The 12,500-nt window shown below is 63.2% G+C and overlaps 7 protein-coding genes across 7 annotated transcripts; 3 read left to right on the top strand and 4 right to left on the bottom strand.

Moving 5' to 3' along the window:
* Positions 1-306: 306 nt before the first annotated feature.
* MJAP1_001396 (uncharacterized protein) lies at positions 307-3,144 on the top strand (the record flags this gene model as incomplete). Its single annotated transcript, XM_060265357.1, has 2 exons — positions 307-437; positions 519-3,144. The coding sequence occupies 2 exons, from the start codon at positions 307-309 to the stop codon at positions 3,142-3,144; spliced, it is 2,757 nt and encodes a 918-aa protein (XP_060121340.1).
* Positions 3,145-3,159: 15 nt separating this feature from the next.
* On the bottom strand, positions 3,160-4,867 carry MJAP1_001395 (uncharacterized protein; the record flags this gene model as incomplete). Its single annotated transcript, XM_060265356.1, has 2 exons — positions 3,160-4,660; positions 4,683-4,867. The coding sequence occupies 2 exons, from the start codon at positions 4,865-4,867 to the stop codon at positions 3,160-3,162; spliced, it is 1,686 nt and encodes a 561-aa protein (XP_060121339.1).
* Positions 4,868-4,935: 68 nt separating this feature from the next.
* On the bottom strand, positions 4,936-6,744 carry ADE2 (phosphoribosylaminoimidazole carboxylase; the record flags this gene model as incomplete). The annotated part of the gene is made up of 1 exon (XM_060265355.1): positions 4,936-6,744. One exon carries the CDS (start codon positions 6,742-6,744, stop codon positions 4,936-4,938), a length of 1,809 nt encoding a protein of 602 aa, XP_060121338.1.
* A 65-nt stretch (positions 6,745-6,809) lies between these two features.
* MJAP1_001393 (uncharacterized protein) lies at positions 6,810-8,204 on the top strand (the record flags this gene model as incomplete). The annotated part of the gene is made up of 1 exon (XM_060265354.1): positions 6,810-8,204. One exon carries the CDS (start codon positions 6,810-6,812, stop codon positions 8,202-8,204), a length of 1,395 nt encoding a protein of 464 aa, XP_060121337.1.
* Position 8,205: 1 nt separating this feature from the next.
* On the bottom strand, positions 8,206-8,829 carry MJAP1_001392 (uncharacterized protein; the record flags this gene model as incomplete). Its single annotated transcript, XM_060265353.1, has 1 exon — positions 8,206-8,829. The coding sequence occupies one exon, from the start codon at positions 8,827-8,829 to the stop codon at positions 8,206-8,208; it is 624 nt and encodes a 207-aa protein (XP_060121336.1).
* An 86-nt stretch (positions 8,830-8,915) lies between these two features.
* Positions 8,916-9,954, top strand: TMA46 (Translation machinery-associated protein 46; the record flags this gene model as incomplete). Its single annotated transcript, XM_060265352.1, has 2 exons — positions 8,916-8,975; positions 8,998-9,954. 2 exons carry the CDS (start codon positions 8,916-8,918, stop codon positions 9,952-9,954), a joined length of 1,017 nt encoding a protein of 338 aa, XP_060121335.1.
* Positions 9,955-10,060: 106 nt separating this feature from the next.
* Positions 10,061-12,494, bottom strand: SEC6 (SNARE-binding exocyst subunit S6; the record flags this gene model as incomplete). Its single annotated transcript, XM_060265351.1, has 2 exons — positions 10,061-10,433; positions 10,456-12,494. The coding sequence occupies 2 exons, from the start codon at positions 12,492-12,494 to the stop codon at positions 10,061-10,063; spliced, it is 2,412 nt and encodes an 803-aa protein (XP_060121334.1).
* Positions 12,495-12,500: the final 6 nt, after the last annotated feature.

Here is a 12,500-nt window from a genome sequence, read left to right as displayed (position 1 = left end):
CGCGGTCCGACCGGGCGTAGCGACCCTGTTGGGCCCGCCCAATCACGGCACCGGATGCCCGATTTCCCGATGCGCGGGAAAAGTGGCGCGTCGGGCAAAATATTAAGGCTGTTCGTAGTGACCTGATCGCGGGTCCGCCCGGCTGCACGTTTCACGCGCCGACAGGGCGCACGAGCGCTTTTTAAAGGGCCGCGTGACTATTAACGAATTTGTTCGTCTGACAGGTGTGATCGACCGTACCTCCCGGCTAGCGCATTGCCCTGCCGAGTGCACGTCCGATCGTTCCAGGGCGCATAACCATTCACGATGGATCCACCGCCACAGCGCTCCAATTTAAAGCGCAGAGGCACCAAGCTCTCGATGGGCAACTTGATGGATAAGCTCCACATCAAGCCTGGGGCCAACGCGCCCAACGCGAGCTCGAAAGGTGCATCCACGTCCGCAGATCGTCCCCTTTCTCGCTACTGGTCACGAAACGGACGCAGCACGCCGTCGGACACTTTTTCGCGGCGTCAAAGTCTAGTGAACAGCGACGACACACCACCAACCTCGGTCCCATCGATTCGGTCGCTCCCACCCCCCACCGAGAAGGCGCTGCCGTTCGCACCGCCCGAGGTCCAGACGCCACACTCTCTGGCTTTTGATCCGGTAGAGGCGCCAGTGGCACCGCCACCAGAGGCCGTTTCGCGGCCCTCGCCACCGTCGCCGGACGAAGACAGTGTGGCGAAAGGCTATCATTCGGACGAGCTGCGTGCGCCTGGACAGTTTCCGACAGGCCATGACGCATCTGACTGCCCGCAGCATGAGTCGTGGCTGTCGTTCTTCACACATCACGTCCCTGCCCTGTCCGGTTGGTCATGGGAAGGCGATCATCTCGAGCCCAACATGCGCCACCGCTTTCACGGGCACCACCGGGATGGGCACGGCTCTGCCTCAGAAGGTGTGAATACCGACACCGAGTTCCCGTTTATCGAGTCGGAAGTCGAACTCGACTCGCCTGGGGACGACGAGGCAAACGGCGCGGCGCGCGAAGACTACTTCTCCTACCCCACCCACCGCATGAACAAGAAGAGAAACTGGCACAGCGGCACGCCCCTTGCGCACCCGTTTTCTCGTGCGTACAACCGCCGCGGAAAGCAGCATCCGCGCGATGGCAGTGATCGTGATACCCTTCCTCGACACGATACATGGAACCTCATCAGTGCGTCCGAGTCGCCGATTGCCTCGGCGGCAAATGGCGCGCCTGAGCTGCATCCCAGCGCGCCCCACTCGCAGTCGCTGAGCAAGACGCTGCAAGAGCTCGACGAAGTCGAAATCAAGACGTTCTTGCAAAACTTTTCGCGGCATACGCGCGAAGTCCGCCTGCTGGGCAGCACGCAGCACTTTTCGCGCATGCCGCAGTGGGACGACTTTGCGTACTCGTCAGACGAAGACGATGAGAATACGGAAGAGGACTCCGAGCAGGCGGCGCTGGCGCAGCTCGATCCGCACAAGCGTTCCAAACTGCTGATGCACATTGACCGTGGTCTGCAGCAGCTGCAGCCGAGTGGTGCGCCGCCGGAGCCAATGTCGGCGTGTACGACGCCTGGCGAGCGCCACAACCGCCTGACGGGGCACTGCGTTATGGAACCGAGTGCGGGTACGTCGCTAAAGCGTTCCAATTCGGCTGGTGAGATCCTCGACAAGCACGACGAAGACCATGTTGAGTTGGATGGTCCTCTGCAAGGCATTGTAGAGGGCCTGCTCCACAAACCGGAGGTCACGACGACCGTCTGCTCGCCGGTGGACGATTCGGACCAGTACGAAAGTGCGCCAAACTCCGGCGCCGAGGGCCCGACCCTCAAACGGGCGCGTGTGTCGACGCACACCACCAAGATCCCCTCGAAAGAGGACCATGTGGATGGTGTGGCGTTTTGTATTGCCTATATCCTTGCCTTTATCGAACGATACGCGCCGAACGACTTGGACGACGCGCCGGTGACCAAGTACAGCGAAACCCGTGCGCGCTCGCACGTCGAGCGTCTTTATATCATTGCACCGTTCTGGGAGCAACTGCTGACGTACCTGCGCCGTATGTACTCGTGGGAGGACCCGACGCGTACGGCGGCCGCGGCGATGATCTACTTTGTTTTGTGGTACACTGATTTGCTCTTTACGGCGTTCTTTGTGATGTTGATCTACCATGTGCTGCAGTTCCGCTTCCTCCCGCCGGACGAGTCGTACCTGCACCAGCGTGTGCAGGAGCGCATGCACCGTGGTATGGATGCGAACCGCCTGGCGGAGCGCCTGAAGCGCAGCAGTCGTCTAGACATTCTGGACATTTACAAGCGCTGGCAGAACACCTACGGTGTCGTGTCGCAGGTCGCGACCGGGGACGTGGCCGACTACCACGAGAAGATCAAGAACATTTTGCTGTGGCGTAACCCCGCGACAAGCAAGCGCACCGTGGTCCTCTTGTCGCTCTCTGCTGCGTTTGTCACGTTCTGTTCGGCGCACACCGTGGTCAAGACGGTGCTCTTTGCGATTGGCTTCTCCTTCTTTGCGCTGATGCCGCTGCAGGAGCACTATCCCCGCTATCGCCGCCCCCTGAACCCCCTGTGGTGGCTTGTGCTTGGCTCGCCGACCGATGCGCAGTACGCGGTGCAGCTCCTGCGCCAGCGCCATCTGAACTATCAAGAGTGGCTGCAGCACAATGCCAACGACCCCAGTGCGGCTGGCACGCCGCCCCAGCCGATGCTCGACGGCTTTGCGAGCCTGGATTCTTCGCAAACCCATGCTGTGCGTCGCGACGAATCGGAGCCCAAGACACCGATCGCGAACCAGGCGCCGATGAGCAAGAAGCGCCTGGGCAGTTTCCTGTGCCAGCACCATGGTGTCCCCGGCCATTTGATTGTGACGACCACCCATCTCTATTTCTCGCCTGTACATGTGGTGGGCAGCTCCGGAAAGCATTATGTGACGCGCTTTGACGACGTGGTGGGCCTGCGCAAGACCAACTCGCTGCGCTTGTTCCTCTGGAGCAGCAACGGAATGAAGATTTCGCGGCGGAACAAAAACTCCCTGCACCTTGCCAACATGTCCCACCGAGACGATGCCTTCAATCTACTTCTCGCGCTCGGCTCTGAAGTCTGGCGCAAAGTGTAGTTGTATACTAGTAATCTATCCAAAGTACACTTTACGCTTGCCGTTCACCCATCCATCGTTGCGGATGATCTCGGCGCTGCGCTCGGCGATCATGAGGATCGTCAGCATGGGGTTCACAGACGGAATGGTGGGCAGCACACTCGCGTCGCACACGCGCAAGCCTTGCAGGCCAACGACGCGCAGGTTCTTTTGGTCGACGACGACCGTGTCGGCGTCGGCGTTGCCCGCGCGGTACGCGGGCGGCGTGCCCATGCGGCAGGTGCCGGCAGGGTGGTACACGGTGTGCGCAGCCTTGCGCGCGTACTCCGAGATCTGCTCGTCGGTCTGGCACTCGGGGCCCGGCGCGATCTCGCGTACGAGGTGCTGCGCAAATGGCGCCTGCTCGGCGACCTTGCGAGCGATTTTGATGCCCTCGACAAACAGGCGCTCGTCGTAGTGGTCGGGGTCCTGGAAGTACTTGAAGTCAATCAGCGGCTTGTCCTTCGGGTTTGAGCTCGCGAGCGAGAGTTTGCCGCGGCCGCGCGAGCGCATCGCGTTCGGCGTCATGCAGATAGCGTGCTTCGGCACGTCGAAGCCGAGGCGCTCGGTGTTTTCTACAAACGGCACCTGGTAGATGTGGAACATGAGGTCCGGACCGGGGTGCGGCACCGGCTCCGCGTCCGGCGGCAGCGCACGCACAAAGAGACCCGCATCGGACGACATGACCGTCTCCTTGGGCGTGTCGCGCGTCTCCCACAGGATAATCGACTCGGGGTGGTCGTTGAGGTTCAGTCCGACGCCAGGCAAATTGTGGCGGCACGCAATGCCGACCTTTTCGAGGTCCTCCTTGGGACCCACACCGGAGAGGAGGAGCAGACGCGGCGTGTCAAACGCGCCGCCCGATAGGATCACCTCGCGGCGCGCACGGATCATCTTGCGCTGGCCGGTGGCTGTGACGGCGTGCACGCCGCGCACGCGCGTCGGCTCCGCCTCGTCAAACGCCAGGCGGTCTACCCATGTGTGCAAGTAGAGGTGCAGGTTTTTGCGCGGCGTCGCGCCGCGCGGCATGATAGGGTGCATGTACGCCGTGCTCGCGCTGCTGCGGTAGCCGCTGTAGGGGTCGTACGAGATGTTGAAGAAGCCGACTGCCGACGAAAAGCCGCCGCGGTACGCAATCTGTGCGTTCATGTCCTCCATGACCGGCGCGCCGGTCGCCGCGCTGCTCGCCTCGACCCAGTCGCGCACGACGTGGTTGCGCTGCTGCGGCGCAATCGGTGTGATGTTCATCTTGAGGCGCGTGCCGTACGGCTGGAGCGAGCTTGCGCCCCAGTCCGGGCACCCGTGGTGGTCGCGCCACTTGTCCAGGTCCGCGTTAAAAGGGAAGAAGGAGATGAGCGTGTTGTGCGACGAGCAGCCGCCCAGCACCTTGGCGCGCGAGTGCTGGATGTGCGAGTTGCCGCGCGGCTGCTCAGTCGTAGTGTAACCGTAGTCCAGATCACTCCCCAGGAGTTCGAGCCAGCGGCGGAGGTTGAGGACACTGCGTCAGTCCGTCTACGTACCGGTCCTCCTTCTCATCGCTGCCGCCGCCCTCGATGACCGCGACCGAGACGCCTGCATCCTCCGTGAGGCGGTTCGCAAGTACGCAGCCGGCGGTGCCACCGCCAACAATCACATAGTCGTACTCTTCGACGCTCTTGGGCGCAAAGTGCGACGCAAGCGCAAACAGACGGCTCTGTGCGCTCATCGAGAAAAGCAGATTGTCAAGACCCTGACTCGTTCATTTACGCTACAAATCACGTGTGCCAAGCTCGCTTACTTGCCCGGCAGCGTGTAGTTCCAGCCCTCGGTGTGGAGGCGCTCGACCTTTTGCAGGACGCCGTCCTTCATCTCGCCCATGTACGCCTGCATCTTGTCGAGGTAGGCCGGGATGCCGGTGCCGAGCATGCGGATGGCCAGGAGGCCCGCATTCATGCTGTTGTTGATCGCGACCGTCGCCACAGGCACGCCACGCGGCATTTGGACGATGCTGTGCAGCGAGTCGACGCCGTCGAGCGTGCTGCCTTTGACCGGCACACCGATCACAGGGAGCGGCGTCTGCGCGGCGACCATGCCGGGCAGGTGCGCGGCACCGCCCGCACCGGCGATGATGATACGCATGCCACGCGCCCGCGCGTCGTTCGCATAAGTGCGCATGCGGTCGGGCGTGCGGTGCGCACTGACAATCGTCAGCTCAAACGGCACCTCGAACTGCTTGAGCATCTGCGCGGCGGGCAGCATCACGGGCAGATCGCTGTCCGAGCCCATAATTACGCCGACCAGCGGCTGGGGGTGCGAAAAGTCGGCCGCCGACTTCTTCGGGGGCGGCACCGGCGCATTCGCACGGGCGTCGGCCGCCGCGGCGTCCCACGGCGTGCCCATCTTGCCGGATTCCTGGGCGAGGGCAAGTTCGTCAAGCAGCAGGCCCATGCGCTCGTGCACCTCGGCATCCGACGTGCCGACGACGTTGATGTGGCCCATCTTGCGGCCGGGGCGGCACCCCGCCTTGCCGTACAGGTGCACGGTGCAGCCGGGCACAGAGAGACTGCGCCGCGCTGCTGCGTACGTCTTGGCGATCGCGTCCTTGTCCTTGCTCAGGTCCGCAAGGCCGAGGATGTTGAGCATCGCCGCAGCAGGCACCTTGAGCGCCGTGCTGCCGAGGGGAAGGCCAACCACCGCACGCAAGTGGTTCTCAAACTGGCTCGTCTCGGACGCCTCCATAGTGTAGTGACCGCTGTTGTGCGGGCGAGGCGCAATCTCGTTAATGACCAGGTCGCCATCCGGCATCAGGAACATCTCGACGCCAAAGATACCGGCGCCGCTAAACGTCGCGACGGCCTGCTCGGCAATATGGCGCGCACGCGCGTCGAGGCCGGGCAGTGCATCGCGCAGGGGCGCATAGACGCTGTGGCAGATACTGTTCTCGTGCACGGTCTCGACCGCCGTGTAGGCACGGACATCGCCGTTGACGCTGCGCACGACCATCACCGCGACCTCCTTTGCAAACGGCGCCCACTTTTCCGCGTAGAGGGGACGCGTGTTGCCGCCGAGCGCTTCGAGCGCGGCGGGGATCTCGTCGGCAGAGCGCAGGGTAAAGTTGCCCTTGCCGTCGTAGGCCTGCGTCCGCGACTTGAGCATCAGGGGAAGGCCAAAGCGGTCGACCGCCGCCTGTACATCGCCGTTCTCGACCGCGACGAATTCGACGACCGGCAGCTCGCGCTCCTGCAGGTGCACCTTTTGGGCGTACTTGTCCTGGATCAGCTTGATCGTCGCCGGTGCGGGGTGCACCGCACGCACGAGGCCGCGGTCCAGCACAGACTGCAGCTCGTCCGCATCCACATGCTCGATTTCGACGGTAAGCACGTCGACCTGCTCCGCAAGCTCTGCGATCTTGGCCGCATCGGAAAAGGCGCCGTCGACGTGCTGCGCGCCGCCGACCGAGGCAGGGACATTGGTGATCTGCTTTGCGGGCGTGTTGTCGCCCACATCCAAAAAGCGCACCGTCACATTCAGACGGCTGGCCGCCTCGGCAAACATGCGCCCGAGCTGGCCGCCGCCAAGCACACCGACTACCGTTGCATCCATCGTGAAACGAAAACCCGGAAAATCGCTGAGTCAGCAACGTGGAGCGCACGGGCATCTTGCGCGCGATGCACCATGTCTCGTATCATGGGGAGGAGGTGCCGGTATCCGAGATGCTGGAGCGCCTGACGCACGAGTCGCACAGCGTAACGACGCTGACTGTTTCCTTTGCAGAGATGCTGGACGGGGGCTGCGCACGCTTCCTCCAAGGGCTCGAAAAACAAAATCAGTGGCGCAGGCTCCGCCCAGGCGAGCGCAGCGAGCGCATCCCAAGCGCAGGCGGCGTGCTGGTCGACCCGGGGATCCGTGCGCTGGACCTCTCGTCGAACCAGCTCACGTCATTCGACAAGAGTGGGCTCACGGCGGCCGTCGAGCACAATGGCACACTGTCGAGCCTCGAACTGCAGGGCAACGAGCTGTGCTCCAATGCGCCCCAGGCACAGTGCCTCGACGAGATCCGGCGCTTTGCACGCGCCGTCGGGACTTCTTCGCTGCGTGCGCTCAACATTACCGCAAACTGCCTCGGCGACGCAGGCCTCGCGGCCTTTTTCGACGCACTGCCCCGCACAGGAACGACGCTCAAGACGCTGTGCCTCAGCGTGAATATGTTTGTCGACGGCGAGTCGCCCGAGGCGCAGCACGGCACCGCCGCCGCACGCAGCATTGCATGCTTCCTCAGCGACCCGGTCGCGTGCCGCGGCCTCGAACGGCTGCACCTCAACGGTAACCAGTTTGGGTGGGCGGGCGTGCGTACGATTGCGCACGCGATTATCGGCTCGCGCGTCGCGTGCACGCTCGGCCAAGAGAGCACGCTGCCACTATCGACTCTGGATGCGCTCGCGCCGAACCGCAGCGTGATGCACCTCGACCTCTTTTCGACCGGCATCGACTCGCTCTCTGCGCCGCTCAACGACGAGGAGCCCGCGTTCGACTGGGAGGCCTCGTCGCTTTTGACGCCGTCCAACTGGCCCGTGCTGCTTACCAACCAGCTCGAGGCGAACGAAGAGGATCGGATCGCGACACGAAAAAGCGCGGCTAAGGTGCTCGCCGCCGCGCGCATTGCAGGGTGCAAAGCCCGCGACGCAGGCGGAGAGGCACGCGGCACCTTTCCGCTGCTGCGCCTCCCCCTCGAGCTGCGCGGCGTCGTGCTAGACCATCTGGACGAGGTACGCGCCTTGTCCCGTACGCAGTTCCTGCACGTCCTTGCCTATGCCTGCGAGCCGAGCACGATCGGGTATGGGCTGCGGCAAGTCGACTACCCCGTCGACCAGTCGCAAGTGGACGAGGCCACGCTGCCGATCCTCCCGTGGTCCTGGGAAGAGTGCTTCGCGACCCGGTCCCAGCCCCGCAACTGGTACGGGGAGTGGGTCGACCTGCAGCGCGAGCAGCCGAGCTCCGCGAATGAGACGACGCCGGATCTGCTGGCATTCTGGGAGTGCACAGGTACGGATCATGCTGCCTAATCTACTCGTCCTTCTCTTCACGCTCCGCCAGTCCTTTGGCCCAGGACCGCAGGCCGCCGGGGGGTATGCTAGACAACGGGGGCACGTCGGCAGGCGACGGCGAGTACCGGTTGTAGTTCAGTAGGGGCGGCGCCAGCCCGATCCACGGCGCGATAAACGCACGCGCGAAAATTTCGCCAAAGCCAAGAAAGACGCCGTTGATGAACGGCAGGCCGACGTTTACTGCGATCGAAGCTGTCAGCAGCAGCGCGCGGCGCGTCCAGGGCAGGTGCGGCGCAAAGATGGCAGCGAGCGTCAGCTCGCCCGTCGCCGCCGGCTCGACCGGCTCGGGCTCGGGCTCGCCGGACGAGATGGAAATGTCGTCAAAGAGGTGCTCTTTTTCAGAGGGGTTCGCTGCAAGCTGCTTTTCGTCCTCGCCCTTCTCGGTCGAGTCGCTCTCGGCTTCGAGGCCTTCTTCCTGCGCTTCTTCTGCCTCGTTTGCCTCCTGTTCGGCGTACTCTTCGCGCGGAACGACCTCGGCAAGAACAGGGTGTGTGATGCGGTTCGCCCAGTCCGGCAGGCCGGCCACCTCGCCCGCCTCCTCGTGCGGCATCTCCTGCGCGGCGTGCGGCGCGCGCGACAGCATCGAGGGCCACGGGGCAAAGTGGAGGGGTCGCCACCACCCCTTCTCTGTCGGCCGACACCTTTTCCCTTGAACCCTGACGACAAAAGATGCCACCCAAGAAAGGCGGCGGTGGGGGCGGCGGCGCCCCCAAGGTCACGGTCGACAAGGTACGTTGCTTGGCTCACACAGACGTTCGGTATGAAGAACAAGAAGGGTGCCAAGGCCCAGCAGCAGGTCAAAATTATTCAGCAGCAGCAGCAGCAGGCTGGTCTGAACCGCGAAGCGCTCGCCAAGCAAAAGAAGAAGGAGGAGGAGAAGCGCATCAAGGCCGAGGCAGAAAAGATGCTCAAGGCCGAGGGCCCGCCGATCGTGCAGCCCCGTGTGCCGTTTGGTGTGGACCCCAAGAGCATGACCTGTGCGTTCTGGAAGGCAGGGCGCTGTGATAAGAGCGCCGCACGGTGCAAATTTGCGCACTCGGAAGACGCACAGCGCAAACAGCAAAAGAAGGACCTCTACACCGACACGCGTGACCAGAAGGACGACGATGATAAGAAGAACGACACGATGGACAAGTGGGACCAGGAGCGGCTGAACAAGGTCATCAACATGAAGCACGGCAACCCCCGCACGACGACGGATAAGGTGTGCAAGTTCTTCATCCAGGCCGTCGAGGACGGCAAGTATGGCTGGTTCTGGGAGTGCCCCAACGGCGGTGAAAAGTGCATGTACCGCCACTGTCTCCCGCCGGGCTTCGTGCTGAAGTCGGAGCGCAAGGCACGGGAGGCGCTCGAGAAGGAGAACGAGATTTCTCTGGAAGAGTTCCTCGAGTCTGCGCGGTACAAACTCGGCTCGAACCTCACGCCGGTCACGCGCGAGTCCTTTACCAAGTGGAAGAAGGAGCGCCAGGACAAGAAGGACGCCGAGGAGGAGGCGCAGCGCCAGAAGAAGGCGACCCAGGCGCAGGCCAACAAGATGGCTGGCCTCAGTGGCCGTGAAATGTTCGCGCTGAACCCCGAAATGTTCGGCGACGACGACGACGACGACGACGACGGCGCTCTCGACATGACCTCCTACATGCCCACCGGCTGGGAGCAGGGCCGCGACGAGGCGGCGGAGCAGATCGAGCATCTTCACGTCACCGAGTAAGCCACTGTACACCGGTATACCGGCCTGCTTCTTCCGGCGTAATGGCTTCGCTGGTGCAAAAGACGTAGTTGCTATTTTTACAAAAGCGCAAGGCGCATGCATTTCGCTACGTTTGCGCGCCCCGCCATCCGGCCGCGCCGAGGTAGTTTTGCGCGCTCTGCGCCAGGGTGCTCCACGCAATGCCTTCTCCGGCGCCGCTCGCGGCCCAGTTGCCGAGGAGTGATGCGCTGAGCAGGCCGCCCGACTGCGTCTGCGACACGGCGCTCATGATCGTCGGGCCACTCTCGGGGATGTCGGGCATGCCTTCCTGCTTCACCTTGCGCTTGGCGCTCTCCATGAGCGAAGCGACGTCGGCCTTTTCCATGTCGTCGCGCGCACGCAGCAGCGCTTCGAGGAAAGCGAGATTCGGGCCGTGGGCCTTGGCAAAGGTCCAGTATGGCAAAAAGACCATTGTAGGCGACGACGAGAGGATCGCATGGCTGGGTCAGTGGGGAGACGTACATCATGTGCAGCACCTCGGTGCGCTGCGTCGCCTCTTCGTGCGACCGGATCGAGGATATGAGCTGGCCGAGCTCGGTGACGTCGCCCAAAAAGCGCTCAGCGGCCTTGGGCATACGCAGACGCGCCGAGCGGCGCAGCGTCGTGAGGTAAGCGGTGAGCAGGCGCGTCACGAGGTCGTCGGACAGCACGTCGAACAGGTTCGGCTCGAGGCGCGCCGCGTAGTCGATCGCATAGTCGCGCACCGTCTCGACGATGGTCGTCGTGGTCCCTTCGACGTACCACGCGGGGAACGTGAAGAGATCGCGGAACGCAGGACGCAGGTCAAACAGCACAATCTCCACCAGGAGCTGGATGCAGTGCTTGGAAATGTCCAGGAAGCCGTTGAGGGTATTGTCGATGTTTTCGCGCACATGGGCCTTGTACTGCGGCGCGACCAGCGACTCGAGGCGCGCAGCAAGCACCTCACACTGGTCCGCGCTCGCAAGCTGGTCGTTGGCGAGCGCAATAATGTACTCCACCAGACCGCCCTTGACATCTTCCGGGCGCTTGGCCGCCGTCTGCTTCTTGTACTCTTGCTGGAGGATCTGGAGCCAGGACGCCTGGCAGTTGCGCATTACAGTGCACGAGTGGTCGATCACACGCACAAGCAGCTCGGGATCGCCGGCGTGCACCGCCGTGTCCATCTGCTGGTTGACCATGCGGAAAAGAATGACGCAGGACGAGAGGATGTACATGCCGTTGCCGCCCTCTTCCGGCGCAGACTCGCGGGTGACAAACGCGGTGATTTCGTCGTGCATCAGTGTCGCAGTCCATTCGTCAATCTTGCGCGTGAGCAGCGCCAGGTAGTCGCCCATGATGTTTTCTTCGCGGCCGCCGAGCAGCGAAGGCTGCAGCCACGCCTCGTCGATCGCTTTCGCAGGTTCCATGAGCTTGTTTTGGTGGTGCTGCGCAACGTGGTACAGCTCCAAGAGATCGTTCGCGCCGGCATCCTCGATCACGACCTTTTCTTGGAGGATTGCACCGAGGGCTTTGTGGTAGGTCTGCACGTACGTCTTGTAGATCTGGTAGTCCTCGGGGAAGAGGGGCACGACCGTCGTGCGCACCAAATCGAGGTCGTCGTAGATCCACTGCACCTGCTCGTACAGGCCCAGCGGCGTCGGCTCCTCGGCTGCGTCCCAGCTCGCTTGCAGGCGCCGCTGCGTAGTGATCTGCAGCGTTTCCTGGAGCTTTAGGCGGTAGAGCTTGATGGTGTGGCCGTAGGTCGCAATGCTCCGGAAACGCGCCGCGCCTTCAATGTTGGCGCGCTTCGCGAGGCGGATCGCCGCCGTTTTTTCGTCCTCGCGGTTCTCCCGCTCGAGGATCTTGATGAGGCGCACCACGACGCCGTGCTGCCGCACGCGCACCAGGTTTAAAATGTTGGCACAGAGCAGCATGAGGTAGGTGCCGAACGAAGCCAGGAGCGTGTCGAGCGGCGCAAGCATCTGCACAAGCCGCTGCTGAACGTCGCTGCTGCTGCCGGCGGCAAGGTGCAGCGTCTCGTTCCGGAAACGCTCCCACTGCACCATGTGAAAGTGCAGCGACAAGAGGTCGGGCGCAGGGCCCAGCAAGTCGGCCTGGTACTGCTGCACCGTCTGGCTGAGCATCTGGATGTCGCTCGGCAGCTGCTCGAGCCTCGACAAGAGCGCGGTCGTCTGCACGAGCGTGCGACGGACCTGCGACAGCTCGCTGATCGTGCGGAAACTGTGCGCGCCGCGCGTCTCTTTCGACGAGCCGTCGTGCGGCGCATCCTGGAACATGGACTCGATCTGCGAGAAGACTTCGTGGATGCCGGCCGTCTCGCGACGCGTCGACTGCAGCTGCAGCAGTCCTTCCCGCGTCGCTTCCAGCTGGTCTTTGGCACCCATTTTAAGCTTGGCAGAGAGCGTAGCATGCTCGCGCGTCAGCTTGCGCCGCAGCGCCGTGATCTTGGACAGATCATCGGGGGACTTGAGGTGCTCGGCAATGAGCCCCGCGGGGTTCGTCGCACTCCACGACGCCATCGCGTG

Source organism: Malassezia japonica, chromosome 2 (assembly GCF_029542785.1).
Source record: "Malassezia japonica chromosome 2, complete sequence".
NCBI lineage: Eukaryota > Fungi > Basidiomycota > Malasseziomycetes > Malasseziales > Malasseziaceae > Malassezia > Malassezia japonica.
This window is presented reverse-complemented; position numbering and strand designations above follow the sequence as displayed.